This window comes from Centroberyx gerrardi, chromosome 6, assembly GCF_048128805.1.
Source record: "Centroberyx gerrardi isolate f3 chromosome 6, fCenGer3.hap1.cur.20231027, whole genome shotgun sequence".
Lineage (NCBI taxonomy): Eukaryota > Metazoa > Chordata > Actinopteri > Beryciformes > Berycidae > Centroberyx > Centroberyx gerrardi.
Window position 1 is genome coordinate 25,520,393 of NC_136002.1, and position 27,849 is coordinate 25,548,241.

The window sequence follows — 27,849 nt, forward strand, 5'->3', positions numbered from 1 at the left end:
TTTTTCGCATTTTCCCATTCCTACTGAGGAAGTTAGGCTACTCAGCAAAATCAATTTTGAGGTAAATCTTGTTTTGTGTTATTTATATATTTGTGTTGTCATCAAGTTAAAGGCCTACATATAAAATCATTTTGTAAACTTAGAGAGGGTATAATTGTTTGATGATTATTTATGTTCATTTTTTTGTAATTAAACCAAAATTAAATTCCAGTGGGCAGGGAGTTTTGTTCCAAAACAGAGGCTGGAAAGTGAGTTTTGAAATCCAGAAGTCAACAACCCTATCAGACTCCTGCTGATTTGGGCTATGGGTAAAAATGTTAATTATTGTCACCTTTAAGCTTCATACCCAGACATGGGCTACTATAGGAAAACCCAAAACACAGAGAAAGGCTCAGAAAGGGTGCTGGAAGAAAGGCAGTAAGAAGAAACAGGGCCGTGACCAGCCCCCAAAATCCTAACTGAAGTGGGGGGGCTGGGGGTCCGCTGGTGATTTCCTGCAGTTTCACATTGCTCTTTCCACTGTGATTGATGCCCCCCCCTCACCCCCCAGAAATAGGCCAATATGGTCAAATTTATCAGAGACACATCACACCTAAACTGTATTCTTTAAATCTTTTTCTGTCATATGACACAGGAAATAGACCAGTCAGTACTGTTGTGTCTTTATTTTTGTTGTAGCCTATACTTCTCATCTGTTCATTCTAAAGGGAAACCCTGTTAAAGAAAACTCTGAACAAGACTAAGACTTTAACAGCCCTTCATCGATCTCAGGTCTGCTGATTGAGAGTCTGCAGTCCAACTCCCTGCGGCACACTTTCCCCCACGTGACCAAACGTGGTGAACAGAGCGACCGACTGACATTGCGATCCTTAGACCCCCTGCTGTCGCGGGGCTAAAAATCAGTGAAGCAACCAAGTCTGCTGCAGGATGAAAATCAACTGTACCAAGCTAATCACAATTTCTGGTTTCTTGCACACAGCGAAGAAGTGTTATAGCACAAGCCCCTAGCCATGAGAGTTATTCGGCAGATAACAGCGGAAGTCGGGTGCAGTCTTGTACTCCATTTACACACTCTCAGCTGATAGCCTACATGGTATTTTAGGTTTTTATGTGTCTAAATAAAAGCAATGACTTCATGTACACTCATTCCTAGGAATAATAATCACCTATTACTGTAACACACTACTAAGCAACACATTACCATCCAGCGGACTGGTAATGAAATGAGGAATATTGTACTGATAATGGGAGGATGGGTTGGAGGACAAGTATATTTGTGATGAAACATGAGAAAAACACGATTAAATGGACACACACAGATGGAGATGGGTGATTGCTGTTATTTCACCATTCATGCAACATTAAAAGTACTTCGGACACATAAAGGGCCATTCACCTAAGTAGTTTGATTCATAAATAGACAGTGGCCTGAGGAGACAATCTTTATTTTTATTTAAAGCATGTGCCAGCAGTCAGCCAGCACACAGTTCAAGCAAAACCTGCAAGAGAGTTTTATTTTATGAGAAAATCAATCAAACCCAAATATGATAAAATGCAATGATTTGGAGCACTTTAAGAAATGTATTGTAATGTGACAGAAATGTCTTAAGCATATGACAGAGTCAACAAATGAGAGTAAGTTTAGTGAAATCTGAGGACTGAAGTTGGGAGAAGATGCAGATAGTGGGTTCCAGTAAAACGAGTCCTGAGGGAACTAATATAATGCTGTAAATACCACTATCATGTGATCTGAGTTGGAAACCACGGGGAAGACACAAACATCATTCATTGTATATAGTAGATGTTGAGGACAAATAAGCTAAGTATTAAATCGGTTGCATAACTTTTCATAAAACAATACTACCTTTGAGCAAAAAAAAACCAAACATATGGAGGCCCTGTGGACTGTCTAACGCTATGCCGGCCCTGTTGAATTAAAACAAATGACATGATTTACTTGGATTGAATTTGTAAGGGTGGCACCAAAGTGCAAATGTTGCCCTTAGGCAATTGTCACACACAAACCTTCACATGAAAAGCACTGAATTGCATCAACTCATTACCATATAATCACACTCACCTCTTTCCCACCTTGTAGCCTTCTACATCTTGAGGAAGTGGTTGTCTTCCAATTTTTTTTTTTAACATTTACTCAAACTAAATCAATCAAACAACACTATTTTCTTGCAGACTCCTGCCTTCAGAGAGAAGTATTTTATAGTGTGATGCAGGGAACCTAGCCTGGCCGTAGATATGTGCAGTTTTGCCACTGATATACACAGCAAACTCCATAAATACTTGGACTGCAACACATTGTTAGATGTCTTGACTCATAGTACTATGGATCTAAAATGGCACAGCGACTATCACAACTGGATGAACAGTTACAGAACTGCTGCTGTTTTTGTTTACGGTACCCCATTTAAAAGTGTCCAAAAGTAGGCTATTTGGACAGATTAAGATTTTGTTCAGAAAGCAGCAATTATTTTTAGTGTGTAGTCAAAAAGTCTTGCTGTGCAATGGCCTCTAGAAGTCTGCAACCCATAAACATCCTCATAAACTAGCCTGATAATCCTGCTTCTGCTAGAGTTTAGAGGTAGACGTGAATAAATTGAATCCCTACTATATTTTCCCATTGATCTCTATAGGGAAATTAGTAGGCAGAAACAACCATTAAAGGTATTGATATCAATCCTTAGCTCTCTAGTGTGAGCATGTACAGTTGCTAAGAAACCTGTCCCCAACCCAACCCGTCTCTTTCATCCATATCCATATGCAAATAACAACAAATATGTTAAGGTTTTTTCTCTGAACTGCAGCAGATGCTTAACTATAAGGAAAAGTTTGTCAGTGATACTTTGAACAAATCATGGTTTCATGTTTTTACTTTGCTGTTTCTGCATAACATTTTGAGAAATTAGGCTCTCAGCCTTGTTCGAAAGGCTGAGAGCCTTTTATGATGCAAAATTATGTCCTGTGGATGCGCATTGTTAAAGAAGTGAATGTTTTTTATTTGATTTTCTGCTCCCTTGGGTGAGCTCTTTTAGTTTGACAGGAAACAAATTCAACCAATACTGAGTGAACAATTTCAATATGTGTTGAGATAGTTATCTAATGTGGATAATGTCAAAAATTGAGCATTTTTTCAGCATTTGCCATTTTGGATATTCTTTTGAAGTTCCCTGCTCACTTTAAACTTTGGGCCTCATTGTAAGAGGACATTGTCAGCACTGCCAGTTGACCAATTGCATCATATTGTATAAATCATGAATCCACATCCAGTATTTCCTCCACTTCTTCCTAGTCATCATCATTAGCATGTGTTAGGCCCTGGAGCTCTGTGTATATGTGTTTTCGTAAGTGTGTGTGTGTACGTGTGTGTGTGATAAGATGACTTTCCCTCACTCTGAATGAAGGGAATCTTACACTTACAGTACTTGTTATCATCATTATCATCATCACTATCACTACTATTTATCACCACCATCATAAGACATCTGTGGCATAACTGGTCTGGTGTGCACTGCATTACAATACAATACAATAGGATAAAAGAGAAATTTAATGAATAATAACATACTTAATGAGTTTATTACACCCTTAATTGATACAGACAGACAAAGAAATAATAAAAACAAATAACTCAGTAAATAAGATGGAATTCTTTTATAGTTGCACTACAGTAGAATAGTCCAATAGTCCCCAGACATCCTGTTTCTCCCCTGTCTTCATCACTATTACTGTTAGTCTACCGCAAATAAATACACTTAGTAGTAGGACTATGCTTCTAAAGTAGCACCTTCTTATCCAGTAGTAGAATGACGCACACAAGATTTAATTTATGCCATTACAGCTCCAAACCAGATTGATGTATGTGGATTAAATTCCACCTGAAATGAGCATTTGAGTACACTCTTACGTATGTGAACCATCTCGTATTACAGGCTGGTCAGTCTTCTTCAATTATGAAACATCTGACTATTGTCATGGGTTTCTGGACCAAATGTCCAGACCAAATGCCTCTACTTGACATATTAGCCCAAGTTGCCTTAATCGCACAACAAGATTAAAACACACACAATCCGTACATTCCATGTTGTAATGACCAGTTGTTTAAAGCTACAATCCTTGATCCTCACGGCTGTGCAAAAGGAATTACAAAAATATACACCCCAGAATGTAAATAGTTTGTTTTCAGCAAAAGCTAACATTTGCTGGCTAGCTAGCATGCTGATGCTAACTATCATGTTAATGACATCAAAAGTTCACTTACCAGTGTAGCAAGACCACTTACCAGTGTAGCTCTTTGTCACTGGAAAACCCTTCCAGTTTTTAGTGCTCTTCATTTGACAAATTCTGGACCAATTTCAGATTTCCCCGTGCTGTTTCCTAGTTGTAGGTGGAGGATCAGGTGATGTAGAGTCTGACAGACCCAGCTTACACATACTGCTAACAATTTTTGAAAGTTTGAAAGTTTGAAGTACTAATTAGCCAGAAATCATGTAACGTGACGTCAGTGAATTGCGCACTCCTCTGACCAAAATTTCTTCTTCTTCTTAGTGGCTGGTAGGGTGGAAATGGTGAAAATAAATCTTATCGCAGCAGGTTCAACCTTTGTTGGTGAGTCCAGCTTTCTCTTGACAGAGCACTTTCTTGCTGCTGTTTAGGATAAAGTTTTGTATTTCGCTCTCAAGTTTCTATTTGTCACTTCCTCTGCATTGAGAAGATTTCCAGCCGGTGACCAGCCAGTGACCAGCCGGTGACCATACCAGACACCTGAAAGTTATTTGGGATAATAGTGAATCTGTGTGGCAAATCTACACGGTCTCAGTTTGGGGGGATGACGCTCTTCTCTGTTGCAGCCCCAGTTTGTGATTTAGACTGATAAGACAGGTGCATTTTTGCATGAAAATCTTGCCTAGTGCAGCTTTAACTGTTAAGGGCTACATGTAAAGGAAGTAAGGTAACCAGACAATAAAGAAAAGTAGGACTACAGTGTAATGTAGCTTGGTAGATAACAGATAAGGTAGCAATATACTGTAGCTACCAGCCCCCCTGTTGAAGAACTTATGCCTTTGGTTTTTGGCACACCCACAGTCAAGACTGCTGCTATTGATGTGACATAAAACAAGAATTAGGAAAGAACCTTATCATGTTTTAATACTTGTAACAGAGTTGAGGCCAAAAAAGTGAACCTGAATCTGTGTTGTATTTTACTGTAAATTAGAAGACACTACCAGATTGCTTTACAGCTCATATTCGAAATCCTTACCCTGTCATCTGTCTCTCCTGCCAAATTGTTGCGCTCTCTCTCTCTCTCTCTCTCTCTCTCTCTCTCAATCGCCTCTTTCTTTCTTCTGATGCCTGCATTGACAAAGAAGCTACGTGAAATGAATTCCCCTCAAAAAGACCTTTTGTCTGTGTTCCTTTCCACATCTATTTTCACAACCATTGATTTTATTGTGACATAAAGCAAGAAATAGGAAAGAATCAGTAAAAACTAAACAGTCTCAGTGAGCCCGGCCATTGAGAAAGCCATAATACATAGATATGGACTCCTTAAGAGGAAAGACTGTGGTTGGAGCTGCACCATAAATGAAATTTGTAAACATCTCGACATTAATAATACATAAAAGCTTCCTGCTTCTGTGCTCTTGCAGCCTGCCCCAAGCTGTGGGTCAGTTTCAAATGGGTTTACTTAAAATTACCCCCTTTGACACATTTGTTTTTGGTGTCAGTTACAACCAGATTTGGACAGCTAAATAGGCTGCACAGAACATACTGTTTCTTTTTTATACAAATTGTATTTATTTAACTGAGAAAACAACTCTGTCAACTAAAAATATGTGATTATATCTAGCTAATCTGATCCTGTTGTATACTGGGGCTTCTCCAATGAAGGTGGTTAGGACAAAAGTAAAAAACAACATCAACAAATAAAAAATGTTAATTTTGCCCCTTCTTGATGGTTTGTTGTTGTTTCTTTTTCTTAACAAAATTTTGATTTTCTATCCAAGAGCAGACTTTTAAAATATAATGAAAATATGAGAGGTGTTGGTGTACTTTTTCAAGAGTAGCTTGGTAGTATTTATTCATATTTTGCCACCATCTAACTGAATTACTCCTCAATCCACATAAAAATCACCCAACAAACAAATCCAATACTTCAAATATAAAATACTACAAAAAACAGCCAGTAAAAGAACTCCAACAACTAAATTTGCAGCACATCAAAGGATAAAATTAGCTTATGAAGTGTTTGAGTTTAGCAATGTGGTTGGATAGGGGATTGGAGAGTTTCATGTTGTTTTTCTTTCATCACAGAGTATCCAGTTTGTGGCTGCTATCAGTTGTGTCCTTCCTAGGATTGTTGTGAGGACATTTGAAGACATTTGGTGAAAGATTAGCAGATATCTTTGCTTTTTGTCCCTCACCTCTTTCCAGTGTTGAGAGAGCAGCTGAGTAACCATTGCACTTTGCCAGGAGGATTATTCATTAGAGCGTCCTCTGTATCCATTCCAACTGAGATGAGATGGGCCTGAGTGTGGTCACATTTCTAATATTATTATCTGTTTCATTTTAGAAGGAGCCGTTTCCTGTTGGAATTGCCTGTCATAACACTGACCAGGCAGTTCCAGCAAAGGTCATTCAGTATGATTACCTCGTGTATTTTGTAGGGTGGAGTTATTGATAGACAGAGCTGAAAGTGACCTGCATTGCTATATGCATTTCTTCTTCCTGGTCCAGACTAATGCAACTAATATCATCAAGCTGTTATTTAACCTTTACTTAACCAGGTCGGTCCCGTTGAGATACAAAGACCTCTTTTTCAAGGGAAGCCTGGCCAAGATAGCGCCATAAAAAGAGATAAAAGTTGCAACAACATTAAAACAGACAAACATTAAGACACAAACATGCAATAAAATAAATAAAAACAATTACAACCATCATAAAAAACATGTGCAAGTACGAAAGGAACTGTTTCATCCATTCATTCATTAATTCATTCATTCAATCATTCATTCAATCATTCATTCATTCATTCAATCATTCGTCCATTCATTCATTTGTTCATTCATTCATTCATTCATTCAATCATTCGTCCATTCATTCATTTGTTCATTCATTCATTCATTCATTCAATCATGCGTCCATTCATTCATTCATTCATTCATTCATTCATTGTTTCTGGCCCTCATGTAGACAAAGGGGCACCTTGGCAGAACATGCTTTGTCTTTAGTTGGTGGTAAAGTCACAGATCCATGGGGCTAGTTCTGGTGGTAAACCTATTGTTAGAGCCATTTTACAGTAATGACAACACTGTAATTGACTCAGGGTTTTGCTGAAATCTGCGGCCACTAGGGGGCAGAGAGACCCTGCCTTCTCTGCTACATTGGTCATGAGGCTGACCTGGGCATAGGTGGTGCGCAGCTTTTTAGCCGGCCAAACTGCTAACTGAGATGTCAGAGAGATCCCTCTTAGCTGATCTTCTGGGAACTGGAATAATCGCAGCCTCTTTCCACTGTTAACAACATTCCCTGTGTGGGTGCAGTTCAGTGCATGACACAGGGAAGTGCCGAGTTCACCTGTAAATTCCTTTAACAGTTTCTGATTCAGGCCAGGGGGCTTTGGTAGTTTTACTGTAACTGTTAGAGAAACATCGTAAACTTCCCACAAAGGTTTATGTTCCGGGAGGGTTGGAAAATCTGGGCCAAATGTTTGTTAATGATGTTTGCTATCGCCTGAGAGTCCTCTGCCCCAGTTCCTGGCATGTTGATTACCCCTTTCACTTTCCCTAAGTATGCAATGACTCTCACTTTCCCGTGCCTGCGCTTGGGTTTTATGTCTTTAATCTGGGCATAATAAATAATGAAAACTGCGGCACCCATACAGAAAAAGTAAGCAAATCCCTACTGGTAAAATATCATTTAGAGCAGTTTCCAGTTACCAGGGAAATTTACAGCACCATGCTACAATTTTAATTGGAAATTGTTTATGTGATGTCACTCATGCTAGCAAACAGAGCTGCCAATATAATAAATACATGGCAATTGTATCAATACAGCCAAATCAAAAGTTGTTCATTAATGAGCCAGAGAATTGTATTTCATGAGTTTTACCAAATCCCACGTTTTTGCATTTAGAGAGTAATTGTGTGATTTTAGAGGCACAAATCATTCCAAGATGTGGTTGCAAACACTCTCAGCAACTGAGCTGAACAGTTGGTACAGCAGAAGTCATTAGAACAAACTTTTAAAAGTGAACACAAGATTCTGTGCATGTAGAGATGTGTTTAATGGTGGAATCAATGCATTTCCCAAACTCATCCTTGTGCATTCTCATGACTGTGTTGAAATCACAGGAGGTTGTCAGTCTGTGCTGTACAGGCTACATGTGGGTGTGGAACTCATTAAGCATTGCAGTCCAGCTCTGGGTCAATTAGATGTAGTTTGTATCTTCCAGGTTTTGACCCCTGGTTCTAAAAATGAACACTGATGTAATAGTCAAGCTGGCAGCAGAAATTTAGAATCATTAGATAAAGTCTTGAACTGATTAGGTCAGACAATCTGTCAAAGCTGCTCATTTGAAATGTGATACAACACAGCTAGATGACTGACAAGTTGAACCAAACTGAGAAGCTCTGAAAAGAAAATGCTATTCCTGGCATTGTTCTTCTCTTAAAAATTATGATTATTCCCGCCAGCTCTGATTGCAAGCTAACGATTATTGATGCATTGTTTTGTGCATTAGTAGGTTAGTGGTAAGTTTATACATTGTCTATAGAACTGAAAATATGACATAATTCAAAGTTGATTTATAATGTCTTTGTCTGAGGGCTTCACTAATCATCTTACCTATCTTCCATATTTAGATTTACATGGTCCATATTTATTTTTATGAGTAAATGACAAAAACGAATACAAAATACTTTAATCAGCATTTTATTTTAGCTTCATATTAATCAATCAACTGTAACGGCCACTGAATAAAAAATGAATACGTCATACTTTAGTGATGGCAGGTCTTTTCCAAGGACTTAACTGTTTTTGTAACTTATTTATTTATTGTTTACTTTCATGCAATTATGTAAGGCTTGGCACAGCTGTTCATAGCTGTTCTTGCCATAGAATAATATTTTATCAAACAAAACTCTACAGTGTAAGGAGTGCATAATCTGCAATACTCCAGATGTATAATGTGATATTGCCACCTTCTGGCAGCGCTTGTGAAGTTTATAGTTCGTGACATTTATAGCTGTTAGAATTTATTAGGGAATTATAGGTTAAATATACATGTTTAATTACCATGGTTTTTGTTATAAAATATATGGTTTCAGCATTAACTCATGTACAAAATATAAGATTTTCAGTAAAAATAATTTACTGTCATAATATGTTGCAAGTGAATGAAATATGAAAGTGACTGCAAGCATCTCCAAATCCTCTGCAGGGTTTTGTTTTCTGTGCAGGTGACGATGAGTGGAGGTTATAGGTTCTGTTTATGTCTGTCTGCAGGAGAATTTACCAAACTCAATAAGATCAGCAACACCTCATCACCTGACATAGTCATGTTGTCAGATTATGTGCTGGTGCTTATTAGAGCTGTCAGCAGGTGAAATGTGTGTGGTACTGGTGCTCATCTGTATGTGTGTGTGTTTGTGTGTGTGTGTGTGTGTGTGTGTGTGTGTAACAGTGGGGGGTAAGGGGTTAAAAATCACCCTTCAGTCACAATGGAAACTCACATCTGTCATTAAGCGTAAAAAAGCACCTCATTACAACAGTTAACTCTAATGGACGACAGCTGACTTTGGTGACTTGGGGCTAATGGAAAGATTAAGTCAATTATAACCAGGCAGGGGGACCTGGAAATATTTGAGGCATTCTCCAAAATATTTGGAACAACAGGCGCCTACACAGACGCTGTCACTCTGTGAAATTAAGTGTCATTATTTCAGGACAAATGCTAGAACATTAGCTTGGGTACTTTCTAAATAAATCTTAAAAATAACATGACAATGATAACAGTCAAACCAAGAGAAAACATTATCGTCCTCACATTTGCAATATGTGCAGCTTTTTCAAATGTAAAGTAAAAGCACTGTAGCTCATCTAAATGGTATTGCCGCTGACCTGGTTCCGCTACCTTTAGATCAAACAGAAAGAGTAGAAAGAGGCTGTATTCAGCTCGTTGGAAACTGGTGACAGGACAGTTCTCAACAAAATGCAGTACAGGGATCAGTAAATTGCCAGATAAAAGGGAGAGTAATGGACAAAAATGTATAGCTATTAAGTCAACTGCACTTAAGACTAAAAAAGTTATATTTCAAAGAAAAGTATCATCCTCCCTACTCTCTAAAGTCACATTTTGTCATTGCACTAGTTTTGTTGGATGCTGCAGACAAATACACAACAAACAAAACTTTATCTAAATACTGAAAACAAAGTTATTTCCTCTTAAAATAAAAGACCATATGTGACACAATTTGTACTTTTGTTTCATAATAATAAAGGTTGAAATCTTAGGGCTAAAATTTTTCATTTTTCTCCTGCTGATGTGACAACATGCAGATGTCATACAAGGACTCCCTCCAGGTGAATTCTCCTTTCTCTTTCTTTTTTTGTTTTTTTGTTTTTGCAGTATAAATTAGTTCTGCCCATGGGGTGGGCATACAAGTTAAGTGCCTCTCAGCTTTAAAACTCATCAGGAGAAGTAAGGCCTGCGGGGTATCTGGCAGAAATCGGATTAAATGATGTAACCTTTGGCCCGCAGGCGACCACACCTCAGCTGGAAGCCCGAGGTTTTGAGTTTTTAATAACATAGAAAAGCTGCTTTCTGAAGTCAAAGACAGAAAGTTTTCAATTCCGGATGAATGGTTAAATTTCTGTTGGTTGGCCTTCATTCGTGTCCTTAACTGGCACCGCATCAGCAGTATTACAGGCTATTTATACATTATAACATTACCAGATTCCAGGTTATTAACTTGTATGTTAATCTATGGGAAAGTACAGTAAGTACACAACAATACAGTGTTAGTACTTCATAAAATCTCCCTATAACATAACATCCTTACAAGGGCAATGCAAAGTAAGTACAGTAAGTGTACAGATGAGTCATTACATCGTTAAGTGCTAACAGAGACAGAGGTTTTCATTTTGTACAAACACAGAATGATTATGTAGTTAATAATTCTGTGTTAGGACAAAATGAAAATCTCTTGTCATAAGTTAATGCAGAGGTTAACTGTTACACTGGAATAAAGCCATTGCATCATTTTTATCCTTTTTAGACAAAACACCAAACACCATCCACCACCGCCATCTTCCTAACACCATCTTCCTAACTGTAAGATATTTACTGAGTTGTCTGTTCTGGACAGCATATTAGCATCTGCAGTATCGTCAAAAGTAACAAAACACACTATGCACTCAACCTTTTATCTGTGTATATCAAGTTAAAATTGTTTATAATAATAGATCAAATGATAGCATTTATTTTCATCTGAAATACATTATAGCCTGCAAACACCTACTGTGTACATTAGATTGTTATTTTTATTAGGAAGAGCGCCAAGTGTGCCTGAGTAGCGTGATGAATTGGGGAAAAGGAATCATTACTCAATTTTAATATATTAGAAAGGTAAAAGGAGACAGAAAGGCTTTAAATGTAATGCAAGTCACATAATTTGATCACATATTACATTCAACTTGCTTTCTTTGTCTATAAGTCTATATACACCAATATACAGGAACGAGAATAACAGATCAACATCCATAGGATAGAATTCTATTGTTATTGTCCTTATCCTTTGGTTTCTATTAATGTCGGAGCTCCCCTTTATAAACATTTTATGGTGGCAATTTTGCAGCCACCATTTAACTCCAATCTTGTACGAACTTCAAAAGGAGACCCACATCGGCTCACATAAAACAGCCTATAATCTACTACTTAAGCATTATTAACATATCATAAAGTATATGGAATTTTACGCTTTTATCCAAAGCACCTTGCAATACTTTGAGTGCACACATACTTTGGCATTAATATTCCCGGTGGAAACTCCTCACCCTGGCATTGTTTTTGTCATGCTGTCTTGTTATTGTGTTAGGAAATATCACTATTGCTATCATCATTAAATTCTACAATTATCAGTTGACAATTTATTGACTATTTATCATTATGATTGATGATGTATATACAGTACATACTACTATAAGATGGACATATACACAACAGTCTTTCCTGTCATTTGTGTTATTGACATGAAAGGTAATATAGCATAAATGTGTTTACAGGTTTGAACTCATCTTCAAACATTTTGAATTTCTGTCTGCACTTCACTGCTGTAATCTGTTCACTGCTGAATAATGTGTATACTCTGCTAAGGAAACAGCTTTGCAGTTTTGAAATTGAAGGACACATGAATATCATTCTGCTTAAATGCCAATAAATCAGTCACATTAGTGGCATTCTTCACTTCGTCCTGCTGTTTACCTCCTGCACTCTAAAGATAAACCACTAAACTCTGAGGTTATGCCTTGCTTTTAGTGGAGGTCAACTGAATTTAGTCAAAAAGCCTGAACCTTTGTGGAGCCGATGCTATTCAATAGCAGTCTGATGACAGCTACTGCTTAGCTGTGTCCGCTTAGTTTGTTTTGCACAGGCACACACACACACACACACACACACACATAGAAGTTGTGGCCCCATTCTTGCAATTTGTGATTTACTTGTTCTCCCTCTTATTTTGATTATCCTTGGTTTTATCTATTTTTGTGTCCTTTGTTTTCCGTAAAGCTATTTGTTAAACGCGCTCTGTAAATAAACCCGACTTGACTTGTTTTGTGTACAATGTGATTGCCCTGGCCATAAGTTATTCTTGCTATATGGTTCCCTGCACACCTGGGGCATTCGGGCACACGAATAAAGAATATGATTAAATTTGACTGGTTCCGCTGCCTTTTTAGTTCTATAGTATCCCAAGAGTAAAATAAGCTGGGGAAGATGGATTTGGCTGCCTGTTGGTTGCGCGTTGTACTTCTATAGGTTACACAGAATTTACTTTGAAGGGATGGGGTAGGAGGGGTGACTTTCAGAGAAGCTGCCACCACCATTCCAGATTCAACCATCAAAGAATTGTCCCTGACAGAGAAGTAATGAACTAAAATAGCCTTAATGAGATCAGTGAGGCCGCGCTTGCGTTGTCCCTGGGGAACAACCACCAGCAAAAATAGACCTGATAAGCCCAAGCAATTGTTAGAATGGAGTCACTTTAGCAACACCGGGACAAACAGTGGGGTGATGCCAAGGGAGACAATTATCAAGAGCATTTCCAGCTAAGGACATTGGTATCTCAACAACAGACAAAACAAACAGCGGCGATTGCATTGATCATGAAAAGACTGACTTTGTATAGCTTTGAATTGCAGAGCAAATTAATTGAAACTGGGATCAGATACAGTACGACACATCACACCATCTGCAATCATTTTATAGATGTGAGCAATAACATTTATATAAACTCCAGTTCCCCCTCATTTTGACATTCAGTCTAGTTTGAAAATGTATTACAAATGATTGCTATAACGTGTAGATTCCAGTAATATAAAGATACTGACTTTCTATAGCTTTGAATTGTAGAGCAAATTAATTGAAACTCCTATCAGATACAGTACGACACATCACTCTTGTGCAATGCTTTTATAGATGTGAGCAATAATTTTATATATTAATTTTATATAAACTCACACTTCCCCTCATTTTGAGATTCAGTCTAGTATGAAAACGTACTACAAATGATTGCTGTAACGTTTAGCTACCAGTCATATAAAGATAAAACAATGCTGCTAGAGTTTGTTAGACTGTAGGCTGAGGGCAGCGTACAGATGGTCCGTCCTGTTACACCTCATTATCCATGTATCAGGTTGACTTGGTGATGTCACTTCTCGAAGCCCAAGGCGCCTTACACGATGCGTATCTTTGTTAACACAGTTACATGCTACAAAAACAATGGCGTCACTGACAGCAGGGAATACAAGCGTTCCCAGTGTTTGGCCTATAGATGTGAAGGCCTGTGACAAGGCTGGGCGTTCAGCTGGGAGGAAATCGAACGCGAGCCCGCTCGTAAACAGGCAAAATAGGGTATTTTTGGATCACGGATGCATCCAAAGTAAACATCTTTTTGTTGTTTTGCTAGGCAGACGGCTTCTTTGGAGTGCCGGCAGAAACGTATTTGGCTGTCACCACAGTCCCCACAAAGCAGAAAAAGAACATCATTTCTGAGTGCAGCCACTAAGAAAGACTAGTCGAGTTCCTGTCCAAATGGACTGGCTTTGAATAATTTGTTGTTGGTATTCAGCAGTGACAGCAAAGCACACTTTAGATGCAAGAACAATCTGACGCCATTCTATTTGGTGTTACTTTGCTGAACTCTTACTGCTATAAGTGGTATAGCCTACTAAAGTGAACCAAACTTTTTGCAATATTTCCCCCTCACCATGTGTATCTATTCCCCACAATAAATCACCCGCACATCTGGAGAGCAGTCGAAATCTTTCATTTCTTTGCAGACCGACAGTTCTATCTTCCATGCTGGAATGGTCATTTACAATAAATTAGATATAAATGTGATATGACAGAGCATCATCAAACTTCCCCTTGCCTCAAAAATAACCCCGAAGGTTATGGTATGATTCAATTCCCACTCTGCCATTGCTGCTGTCAGAAAGTTCTATTCATCTTCTTTTTCATTTTCTCTTGTAACTAGGAGCTGTCGAGGCCTGGGGGCTTTGCCTCGCAGTTTGCTTGGCTATATTTATAATTGGACCCTGTCAACAATGTCCAGTGCAACTCAGCTGCATGGTTTGTTATGGCAGCTACCGTATACCGATTTCAGCACATGCCAGCTGAGAGATGTTTTGTATGTCATTAATGCAGAACTGTAGGTACAGTGCAGACAGAATGGTTGCACCCAGGAGTTTGTGGATGGAATGAAAATAATCTGAAAGGGGATCAGAGGGGGACAGAGTGCAGTTAGAGTCAAATTCTTCCAGATAATCTAAAGCTCTGTGGGACGCTACGGATTGAGAGGAGAGCATGGGTATGTGAATCCATCTGAGATACTTTGAGCTGCAGTGTACAGCCAACATACACAACAGCAGAGTCTGTACAGCCAGCAAATGGCTGTGAAAGATTTTGCCAATATACAGAGAATATGGTGATCTCTGCTTTCTGCATCGCCGCATTACTCATCCTAAGTGAATGTGAAAGCAGTAAAAACCTCATAGGAGATTGTCTTTGGTAATGAGATGATATTACATTTGCGTGCCTCCCTCTCCCCCATAAACACACTATTACTCTCTAACTCCCCTGAAGACACAATCACAAACTATTCTAAAAGCTCTGCGATTCTTGTCTGCACGCCCAGCAGCACTTGTCACGCCAAAAATCAAACATACTTTTAATATAATTGAGTCATTTAGGCCTGCCCTGCTGTGCTGCACGATCTCTGTGTGGTTGTCCTCCTAATCAACATTGGATCTCCAGATGAGCGGTGCGGAGAGACGGATCATGACTGGGCTTGTCAGGAGTCAGAGGAGAATGCTCTGCTGGGAAACGTCTGACAGCTGGAGGACCTGTGTGATGAGAGAGCAGGATAGCAGGGTGGGGGGAAATAGGACAGTCACCGCACGACTCTGATGAATAAAACTGTTGACTCAAATACATGAGAGTGCAGGCTATTTAGTAGGGTGGATTCTGTCAGGAGGAAATGCATATTGCTATTGGGATTGACTGCATTGCATGACAGCGGATATTCAGTCAGATTCCTGCAGTGCACATTCAGTTCTTCCTCTCACACAGTTCTGGTGGCAACAGTGCTGTTTGCTATGCAGTCTCTCATACATTAAAAAGCAGCTATAGTTACTTTACTCCATTATGATATACAGTATGCTCCATGCAAAACTATGCACAGCTTGTCTGTCAGACAATGCAATGCAGACCCTGCTTGACATGAGAATCTCAGCATAGCCCGAGTTCAACAGGAAAAAATATACCAGGAGAAACTGTGCATAGCATGCAAGATAGTGTATGAGTTGGTCCAGTAATGTATGGTGTGTGTGTGTGTGGGTGGGTGGGTGTGTGTTTTTGTGTGTGTGTGTGTGTGTGTGTGTGTGTGTGTGTGCAGGGCCCGATTTCAACAGGAAAAAATATACCAGGTGAAACTGTGCACAGCATGCGAGATAGTGTGTGATTTAGTCCAGTAATGTATGGTGTGTGTGTGTGTGTGTGTGTGTGCGTGTGTGTGTGTGCGTGTGTGTGTGTGTGTGTGCAGGGCATCCTTCCTCCTCAGCGGGGAACACCACGAGAGGGAGACAAAGCTTGTCTCCATTTAGATTACACACCATATAACCACTCCAGTATCATAGCTGTACATCTAATTGCTTCCCTTCTTTGTTGGGAATAGTCTGATTCACGCTGCGGCATGCTTTGGTGAGGAAAATAATATAGATAATATAAATAAACAACATCTAACAGGTAAACCTGAGCCAGCTTTACACGGGTTCAACAAAGCAAATGCAGCATTATTTCCATTTTAAGGACCGTCAGCCCAATCTGGTCAAAACAGGGAATATGTATAAAATATGCCCTATGGCCAGGTAAAACATCATAATATTTATTTCTCCCCCACACCACCTTATCCAACCTGCTCAAGTCCAACCCACGCGGTATCGTTTTGTCTCCGCAGAATGACACGAGCCACGTCCATTTAAAAGCTGACAAACGCATTCCAACGGAGATATCAGCCAATCGCCTGAAAAGAGGGCGGAACTCTCCTTACTCCGGCTTTGCGGGAGTATGAAGTTTAGGTTATCAGTGTACAGCTGCTGCGAGAGAATGGTGCACCTCAGTACGCATAGGTGCGTGATATTTTCCAACTCCGATGGTATATTCCTACAACTTTAACCGCCGCACTTAGTTTATTAGGGTTTGTGCGCAAAGTTCAAAGCGTATCCACTGCGGCTTCACACTACAAATGGCTTGGATTATTCCCCCGCATCTGCATGGGACTGGCGCTGCTTTTATTCTGGTTGCGGTAATTCTGACAGGTGATGCAGTTGCGCAGGTTTTTGACAGCTATGGATTATCGTACGCCTTGAGGTCCGAGCTGTCAGAGGATGCGATATTGGTTGCCAACAATGGGATACGCGTGCCTTTCGGGAGATCCGTCTTTATTGATCCCATCAACGATTTGGTCATCCAAGTTCAGCCCGGTGATAGATGCAGCATAACAGTCCTGGACAATGATCCGTTGTCTCAAAGGCCTGGACACCTGTCTCCGAAAAAGTTTCCGTGTGAATTTGGTCCCAACGATGTGAAGTATTCCCACTTTGGCTCCAGGAGTCCTCCAAGGGACAGGGTGAGGTTACAACTCAGGTATGACACTCAAACGGACACCATTATAATACCTTTTATGATGGAGGTGGAAGTCATTTTCACCCAGTTGGAAGTGCTAACCAAAAACATGCCACTCACTGTTGAGAAACTGCTCGGCACAAGTAACCCCATCGACAGGAAAATTTTAGAGTTCACCTTTGATAGGAGCGCACAGCAGTGCAAAATAGCCTCTCTCTCCAGCGGCAGCGCGCTACCCAGGTACGGGAAACTTGTGGATGAGGGCAGTCTTGGAAAAATGGTGGACTGTGATGAATTTATTACAATGAATATCCGCTATCAGCACACTTTTGCTTTGAAATCACCAAACAGAGATTATATTCCAATGCTTGTGGAATTACAAGATAAGGAAGGCAATTTGCTCAAGCAGGAATTTTTCCAAATTTTAGTGCGAATTAGAGAGGGGGAGGAAAACACAGCTCCTAAACCCAGCTTTGTGGCAATGATGATGATGGAAGTGGACCAGTTTGTAATGACAGCGATTACCACGGATATGCTGGCTGCAGAGGATATTGAGTCTAACCTTGATGACTTAATTTTCAACATCACATCCCCCCTGTCCTTTGAGGAGGGGTACATAGTAAGCACTGACGACAGGAATTTGCCAATAACCTCATTTTACCAAGGAGACCTCAAAGACTTGAAAATAGCCTACAAACCCCCTGCTGTGGATTCAGACACTGAGCGGATTTTCCAGATTGAGTTTGAGGTTGTGGACACAGAGGGGGCTGTGTCAGACCCTTTTGCTTTCATGATTGTTGTTAAGCCTATGAACACGTTGGCCCCTGTGGTGACCAGGAATACAGGCCAGTTACTGTATGAGGGGCAGTCCAGGCCTCTGTCCAGTTCACACAATCTGGAAATCAGTGATGAAGACAATTTAGACAAAGTCAGAGTCACTGTAATTGACGGGTTAAGACATGGAGATCTAACCGTTCTGGGCTCAAGAAGGAAGTTTTTCTCCCCAGCTGACCTCGATGCCGGACTAGTCATTTATCAGCATGATGGAAGTGACACATACAGTGATAATATTATTTTCAGGATGACAGATGGCAAAAATGAGGTGGAGTTTCTGTTTCCCATCACTGTTGTGCCAACTGATGATGAGCCTCCCATTATCAATGCCAACACTGGGCTGGTTTTATTCAAAAACCAAATGATGCCAATCTCCTCTCTCATGCTCAGTGCAGCAGACATTGACTCAGAGGATTCTACTATAAAATTCACAATCGAGTCTCCCTTTTCCACTGTTGGGCAAGTGCTGCTGCGCCAGTCTGAGGCCCCAGAGGACCCATCAACCTGGAGGTTTAATGCAGAGGATGAAATGTATGAGAAAGTAGTAACTGAATGGCTGCAGCAGGACATTACCGACGGTAAACTGTTTTACAAGCACATTGGGCCTCACAGCACCAGCACAGTCATGGATCAGTTTGTGTTCAGTGTTCAAGATGACAACGACCCGCCTAACCAATCAGGCGAGAGCTCGTTCGTCATCAAGATTCTCCCCGTCGATGACCTCCCCCCCGAACTGTACGCTGCCACTACTCTGCAAATGACTGTGCACGAGTATCAGCTTACTTACTTCCGCAAGAAATTCCTCCGTTACACTGACCTGGACTCAGAAGATAGGGATCTCAAATACACAATCGTCCAGCCACCGACGGATACAGATGAGAATAGTCCTGTTGTGCTGGGAGCCCTCGTATTAACCGAAAGGCCAGACACTGAAGTCACAACATTCACTCAGGCACAGATTAACCATCATAAAATATCTTACAAACCCCCTGACCTTGAGCTAGGAATTACTACTCACGTTTTGCAGTTTAAGTACACTGTGGAAGATATTTCTGGAAATAGCGTAGAGGGAATTTTCACTATATTTTTGCAGCCTGTGGACAACAAGCCACCGCAGATAACCAACTCTGGATTCACTCTGTTTGAACGCGGCACACATATCATTACGAGTGCCGAGCTAGACACCTCAGACACAGACACTGACAGCAGACAGATATCCTTTACCATAACTCAGCCTCCACTACACGGCCATGTGCAGTTTACCTTCACTGACATGACGAAAGGCGACACTTTCACTCTGGAAGATATTGGAAATGACAGAATTTCCTACATCCATAATGGAGATGAATCGACGGTCGATTCGATACAGATAGATGTCAGTGATGGCGTCCACGTTGTCCCAATTACTATAAAGATTACGGTGAAGCCCATCGATGATGAGACCCCAACTATCAGTCTCCCAGCTGGCACAATTGGCTCCTTTATAGATGTATTGGAAAATGGAGCAACAGAAATCACAAGTAATGTCATTCAGGGAAGAGATGAGGACACAGATGACCTTCGTTTGACGTTCATTGTGGAGGACCCGCCAGTGTTAGGTGAAATCCTGGTGAATGGAGTCCCATCAGGCCGGTTCACCCAGGCTGATATCATCAACGGCCTGGTGGTCTACGCACACACCAGCGGAGAGGTGGGCCTGGCCACAAAGGAGGACTTCTTCAATCTCACTCTGACTGATATGTCTGATGAGTGGACTGTAGGGGGAAATAAGATTACCGGGGTCAGAGTGCACGTTACTATTCTTCCCTTGGACAGCCAGGCCCCAGAGGTCTTTGTGGGGCCCCAGTTCGTTGTCGTTGAAGGAGAAAAGAATGCCATTGAAATCCTTCACATAAGCGCTGATGATGTCGACACTCCCAATGATGACCTCCTTTGTACAATCATAGTACAGCCGACGTCGGGCTATGTGGAAAATATCTCCCCGGCCCCAGGATCAGAGAAATCCAGGTCCGGCACAGCTATTAGTGCTTTCACCATCAAGGACATCAGACAGAATCACATTTACTATGTTCAGAGTATTCACAAAGGTGTAGAACGACTGGAAGACAGGTTTACGTTCAGGTGCTCTGACGGCATCAATTTCTCTGAAAGGCACTTTTTCCCCATCTCCATAATCCCCTCTAATGATGAAAAGCCTGAGATTTTCATGAGAGAGTTTGTGGTTATGGAGGGAATGAACATAGTCATCGACACACCCATTTTGAATGGTGCTGATGCAGATATCCCCTCTGATGAGCTGACATTCATTATCACCAGACCCCCCAAGCATGGATTTATTCTCAATCAGCTCACTAGCGGCACTGTCCCAGTCACTAACTTCACCTTGGATCAGATCAGGGAGGCCTCCAGCATTGTGTATGAGCACGATGACTCAGAGACCACAGAGGACAGCTTTGATATTGTTCTCACCGACGGAAAGTTCAGCGTACAGAAAACAGTAATTGTTATGATTATCCCTGTGGATGACGAAACCCCGAGGATGGCAATCAATGACGGCCTTGAAATTGAGATAGGCGATGTGAAAATCATAAACAATGACGTTTTAAAAGCTACTGATCTGGACTCTGAGGATAGCACACTAACATATATTATCCGCTACGGGCCTGGGCAGGGGTATTTGCAGAAGACGACACCGTATGGGACATTACAAAACATCACAGTTGGGATGAACTTCACACAGAATGAGGTGGACCAGGGTTTGATTGTGTACATCCATAATGGACAAGAAGGGATTCGCGACCTTATCAAATTTGACGTGACAGATGGCATCAACCCTTTGATTGACAGATACTTCTATGTGACAGTGGGTGGCATTGACATGGTTTTCCCTGATGTGGTCAATAAAGGTGTATCCCTAAAAGAGGGCGGCAGGGTGACCCTGACCACCGACCTGCTCAGCACCAGCGACCTCAACAGCCCAGATGAACATTTGGTCTTTACTATCACTAGAGCCCCAATGAGAGGACACCTGGAGTGTACGGACACTCCTGGGATGCCCATCGCGTCCTTCACCCAGCTGCAGCTCGCCGGCAACAAAGTCTACTACATCCACACTGCGGACGACGAAGCGAAGATGGATAGCTTTGAATTTGAGGTGACTGACGGCTACAACCCGGTGTTCCGCACCTTCCGCATCTCCATCACTGACGTAGATAATAAAAAGCCTGTGGTGACAGTGCATGGCCTAGTGGTGACCGAGGGACAGAACAAGCTCATCACGCCTTTTGAACTAACAGTGGAGGACAGAGACACTGCAGACCGCCTCCTGAAGTTCACGGTCACTCAAATCCCAGTTCACGGTCGCCTGCTCTTCAACAACACCCGGCCTGTCACCTCCTTCACTAAGCAGGATCTGAATGAGAACATGATCAGCTACAAGCATGACGGCACAGAGAGTGCTGAGGACAGCTTCTCCTTCACTGTCACTGATGGCACTCACACAGACTTCTATGTGTTCCCCGATACAGTGTATGAGACTCGCAGGCCCCAAGTGATGAAGATTACTGTGCTGTCAGTGGATAATGGGGTACCGCAGATTGTGGTGAACAAGGGTGCGCCCACATTGCGGGTTTTGGAGAGTGGTCATCTGGGGTTCTTGATCACAAGTAAGACCCTAAAGGCAGAAGACAGAGACAGCCTACATGATTCTGTGACATTTAAAATCACAGTGGGCCCAGAGCATGGTTACCTGATCAACCTTGGAAAAGGAAATGCCACTATCACCACCTTCACCCAAGGTAAGAGAAAACTGCATTTCAAATGGCTTTGTAATCCTGTTACATTATATTAGATTTGTAATGTGCTGTGCAGCCATATCACATTGAAGATCATTTTGAATTCCCAGAGGTTTCTGAGCCCTATAACTCTCAAAATCATTATACATTTACTCACTATGCTAATTGCACTACCCTCTGAGGTCTGAAAAAAGCTGAGTTCAAAGACAAAGGTTTTTGTTTTCACTCAGGAGACTGCCTATTTACAGAGATGAAGTATGCCAATGCCTCAGGCTGACCAGATTTCACAAGAGCAGTGCTTTTTCAAACAGTGCCTAATGTATTTCACTCTGGGAGAGAATTGATGGTGACTTGTGCACACCATAGTAATATTTTCTAACATGCAGACAAGGGGATTATAGACATAGTGATAGATGATGTGAACATGCAAACATGTCAGACTGAGGGAGACATGTTAATATGGCTCAGAGCAGGTCACCGGCTTTGCAAACAGAATTACAGTGTAGTTACATTCTAGTGCAAATGGACCAGAAGGGGGTCTCGGTAAACTCTAAGTATCTGGGTAGCAAGATCAGTGTACAGTCAATATCCATGTACTTCCTGTTTGTATTTACTGAGTCACTCTCTGAGCTGCTTCCCTCAGGAGGCCTGTTCAATATTTCAGGAGTTCTCACAGGGGTAAACAGACAGTAAATAAAGCCACTATCTCCTGGGCATTTGAAAATTGTGGCTATGCATTTTTATGCGTCGGCCTCTTTGAAGGAAAATGTTTTGACATCAAATATTGAAGACAGCGAGGGCTGTAAACTTCACAGTCCCCCAGATCCGGGGCTATAAAGAACGCACTCTTTACATCCCAGTATCAAGAAGGTAAGACAGGCCGCTGTGCTGTAGCTCCTGGAGTCTGGCTATTCTTTATGCTCAGTGTCATTTGTGAGCCTAATAGATATACAGCCCCTGTTACCGGGCAGTTCCACTTCTCAAATTCCCCCCGACACTATGCAGTTTACACAATTTATCAAGCAGCCTTGGCTCGCTTCTGAAAGCAGGGCTCATGCGTAGTCATTGACATCTGGTCTGTCAGGACCAAATTGAACAAACGTGCCCATGTGCCATTTTTTAATAGTCAATTGAGGCAACTGAGCAGATGAGAATTTTTATGAACAAGTTATCATGGATGTTTATGTAAGTATGGTTTTCTTTTTCAGCTGAAATTGATGACATGAAAATATGCTATGTTCTGAGGGATGGGGACAACGCTACAAATGACATCTTCTATTTCTCCATTGAGGACTATGGTAAGTTACTTTGGTTAAATGATCAAGTATAATTTACTACCAGGCTGTTTGGACAACATTGTGTCATTCATTTTTTTCAATCAAAAGCTAATGTGCACGACACAGTGAAGGATGCTGTTGACATAAAGGAGTGAGTGATAGGTAGGGATTGAAAAAAATCTTGAACTTACCCTCTTGAAGTTGTTATGTAACAAGCACACCATCGTGGTTGAAATCGGTCCTTGTCGTGTCGACTGACCTTTCTGTGTGGCAGAAATACTGAGTTGCTTTATCTTGTCTCGACTTGATCTTCACCAAACTAATCTTTTGCTAGGAAGATAAAGGAAAGTCTTGTATGTATTTCATAACGTGTCTAATGTAGCAGAATTACTATTCAAAATGTGTGTACACGGATAGGAGAGTTTTTCAGAGCCATAACTTATTTGCACAGTTTCTCATTTCAGCATGAAAAAAGGAGAAAATAGGCATGCAGTGAAAATGGGATAGGAAATATATGGGAAATAGTACAAAATAGGAACAGGGGAAAAAAATTGTTTATAGAGGTAACTTTTTCTTAACTTCTTCTCCGTCATGCTTAGTCTATCTCCCGCTTAGCCATTAGTTTGAAAAAAAAACAAAAAAACATTTGGAAGTCAGAGCTGCCACATTTATTAACCTTTTATCTGGGCATTCAGGATAGTACTGCTCATAGCGAAATCCTTGCAATACCAGTAAGTTGATAATAGAGGGGCTTGTCTTCTGGCTTCACACACAAAGCGACAATCTATTTACTCCGCAATGTACTAGGCAGCTCAGGCCTCCGACACCTCAACATGATGATCCATTATTTCTCCATGCAAGGGCCTCTTGATTTAGTAAAATTAGTAAAAGCATTAGTAAAGACTTTCACTTCTCCACATGTGATCAATTAGAGGCTCGGTGAATGGCTGCTGGTGTTGCCGATTAGTTGAAGTAGCGTGCCTGACAGTGCGTCCTTTCTGCTACCCTTCGGTGGTGATGAGTGAACACAAAGGGCCTCTCTGATAGAGGCCCTCTTTTCCCACAATGCACCTCAGTGGGCCCCTAAACACATTTTCTCCCCTCGCGACCTGGGACTAATGTGGCTACGGTGAAATAATAGGCAGGTTAAGAGCAATGCCAACAGGTGGATGGGATGCTAATGAGAGTGTTGACTAAATTGCATGGGACAACTCTTTATCAAGGAGGTGCTGCTGAATGCCAATACTTTATCGGAGCTGCTGGTTGACGGTCAAGCCCATTCAGAGCTCCTTTATTGTTGAGTCAGGTTCAGTCAATCCTCTTATTATTGGCTCAATTGGGTTATTTGTCATGGATCTCTCTCTGGGCTTCTCTCTCTTTCTCTCTCCCTCCCTCTCTCTCTCTCTTACCCTCCCCCCCTCTCTCTCTAGCACACACACACAAAGCTTGAAAATGCTCTTATATCCCACACTGGTAGTTTATCTTCCAGAATTGACAATTAGATTAGCTTGTTTCACCACTCCCTACAATCTTTCATGTCAATTTTAGACTTGACAATTGGATTCAAAACAACATATTTCTAATTCCTCCCCTCAATCCTGGTTGTGTACTCATTCATCAAAACAAAACAAATAAATATATAAAAACGGAACGGCCAGACACATCGCACATCTCGCACATCAGATGTCAAACATATGCTTGTGAGTCATTCTCGTCTCTTTGGAAAGACAGCTGAAGTATAAAATGTCATTCTCTGATGTGGGATGTGTGTCACATAATGGCACCTAAACGACTTGACAAATTGATGGGGAGGCTCGTTGGAGGTGACCCATCCATAAGGGGGCTGCCCTGCACATACTGCACTGCAGCTTGTGAAGCAGTCACTGAGCTATTTATTTATTTTTTTATTTCTTTAAGATTTGAGCAGTGCTGGTGGCTGCCCTAAATCCCCAGACAGAGCCTCCAACTCTTTGAACAGCCGTGTTGGGGAGGAGCTGAATGGTGTACACTGGCACACAGCTGCACTCTGTCATGTTCAGAAGCGAAAAAACATTCTCCTCCTCGATTCAGGTTCATTCGGATATTTACCAACTGCACTTTCAATTTTTTTTTATGGTGAACAGTTACTTTTTATGTCACAGCTGCTCAGTGTGATTCCTGGAGTTTGTTCAAATGGCCATGATGAACTATGAATGTGTGCATAGTTTTGAGTATATATGCATACTTACTGTAGACTACAAATTACTGCGGAAAACTCTAGTTTGTGTGTGTGTTTGTGTGTGTATCGTCTTGGCTTCCTGCTTTAGACATCAATAGGCAGGCTTTCAGGCTGGAAGCCCACACTATCTGTCGTCATTGTGGCCTCGCTGGCCTGTGCACTGTACTGGGACCAGTGCCCTGCACTACTGATTGTTATAGGATTGATACTCTCAGCCTGCGCTCATTAGGGGGGAACGACAGCACTAATTTACTCTTTGCAAATTTTCCTCACAAGTTGTGGAATGCATGGAAAACGCCAAGCCGTTCATTAAGCTCTATCCAAATACTTATGGCACTTTGGCATCTGACCACAAGCTTGTTCGCGCCGTTGAAGTTGAGATCTTAGTTTCTCTGATAGATGGATTGTCTTGATAAATGGCACAATGTTGGCCTACTTAGTGAGCTGCCATGGGCCGAGTTCTTCCTGGCAGCGATACACCTGCTGCTTGACGTGTTGTGTGATTTAAACTGTAAAGGGAGCGCTCATAAGGGGGCCCACATTTAAATCTATGTTGGAACTGACATACCCTTGTCCAGTGTTTGGCACAGTTGTATGTGAAAAGCTGGTGCAAGAATGGCCTTCTTTGATTTGAGTGGGCAACGCATTGCTGATTCTTTTTTCTTGAAAAAGGGGGAAAAAAAGGATCTGCTGAGGAGAATGCTAAACCCTTGGTGGACTGTTTTGTTTAGCTTGATAAATTATGCTTATGTAATTTAGACTTGAAGAGAAGTTGCTGTTTCACTCAATTAAGTTGGCTACATAAAGAGACCAGATGGGCTTTTCACCACAAATAACAACATGGCAATTAGGCTACATCCCAAAATGCTTATCATTTTTAATTGGTGTGTGTCACAATGAATGAAGCTTTCTCACTGTGGGACTAATGTACTGCTACTCTTAACGCCCTTGTAGTGGAACAAACGTCAGATACTTGCAAATACTGTACATTCTTGACATAATTTGTGTACTTGATGTATCAGTGGAGCTCAGTAAAAAAGAAGACGACTGTTGAACCTCTCAAGAATGAATTTCTCCTGTTATTTAATGAATCTGCCGCCGTGTGCCGTTACATCTGCGTTTAGGTGGTTGTGTTTTGTCAAAAGGAGATGACAGGGGCTATATTTGTGTGTCTTGCTATTTGTCAAGCTTGTCAAGGTTTTGACGGAAGGCTGAAATTACACATATTAGTTTGTGGTTCTCTGTTTACTGTTTGAGTGAAACATCACACCTGGACTAGGAAGTCACGCACAGAGGTGTGGATCAAGAACCTCTTTAATTACTTAGAAAGTGCTTCTTTAGAGCAAGATTGGTGTGTGTGTGTGTGTGTGTGTGTGTGTGTGTGTGTGTGTGTGTGTGTGTGTGTTGGGGAGGTGGGGATGGTGGGATTTCTCCTGTCATTTTAAGTCAGTTAATTGTTGTGTTTCGATGGACTCCAGCCCTCGCGCTGTCTCCTGAGGACTCTGTTGCATTCAGGTGAGCTTACCTGAGCACACACAAGCCCTGGCATTCCCAGGCAGTTGTTTGTGGAGCTGAATCCCTGTCTGCCTCCAGCCCCTAATCCAGCCAGTCAGTCAGCGTCAGGGATGTTCCTACTGACAGACACACTGCCGTTGCCTTTGTTTTTCATTCCAGGTAGACATCCCCCTCCTCCACTTTCTGCTGGAGAGCTAAGGAGGAAGGAAAAGATCGTTGATTGTTCGGTTCATAATAAAAAATTTGCTGCTTTTGAAGTTCAAACTCACACAGTTGCTTCCATTTCCCATTTGTAAAGCGAGAATTGTTAAGTGTCTAAAGGGCAAACGTGTGTAAATCAATAATTCAGATTTGTAGTGGAGGGTCTACAGTGTAGAGCAGAGAGCAAATTCCTGACTGGAACATTTTTTCTTACATGGCAGCACCTGAAACAGAGAGGAATGCTTTTCTGCTCTCCAGTTTCCAATGCATGTCTGCAGCGCCAAGCTCAGCGGGCTTGTTTTGTTTGTTGTTTCTGCCTCATGAAACAAGATAAGTTCAGGTCGCCGACGACTGCCTCGACCCGCCGAATTCTCTCCGAACCATCCGAGTGCTGCAGTAACATTTGCCCCGCGGAGCATCTGCATCTCAGATGTGATCGGTCGTAATCGCTTGTGACATTGAGTGCACACTTGAATCCATCTCCCTCTGCTCCCCTCCTCTCTAATCCCAGGTTAGGAGGGATTATCTTTCTCCCCATAGCGTGCCGGAGCACAGCGAAAGTAAGAGGGAGCATGCACTCACACGCAATTGTGAGGT

General features: G+C 41.4%; 1 protein-coding gene across 1 annotated transcript in view; it reads left to right on the forward strand.

Annotated features, from left to right (window-relative positions):
* The first annotated feature begins 17,033 nt into the window (after nucleotides 1–17,033).
* The window catches only part of frem2b (FRAS1 related extracellular matrix 2b), a 58,951-nt gene continuing 48,135 nt past the window's right edge, over nucleotides 17,034–27,849 (forward strand). The window contains exons 1-2 of the mRNA XM_071924734.2: nucleotides 17,034–22,044; nucleotides 23,250–23,339. Coding sequence (XP_071780835.2) covers nucleotides 17,034–22,044; nucleotides 23,250–23,339 — 5,101 coding nt within the window. The remainder of the gene's footprint in view (nucleotides 22,045–23,249; nucleotides 23,340–27,849) is intronic.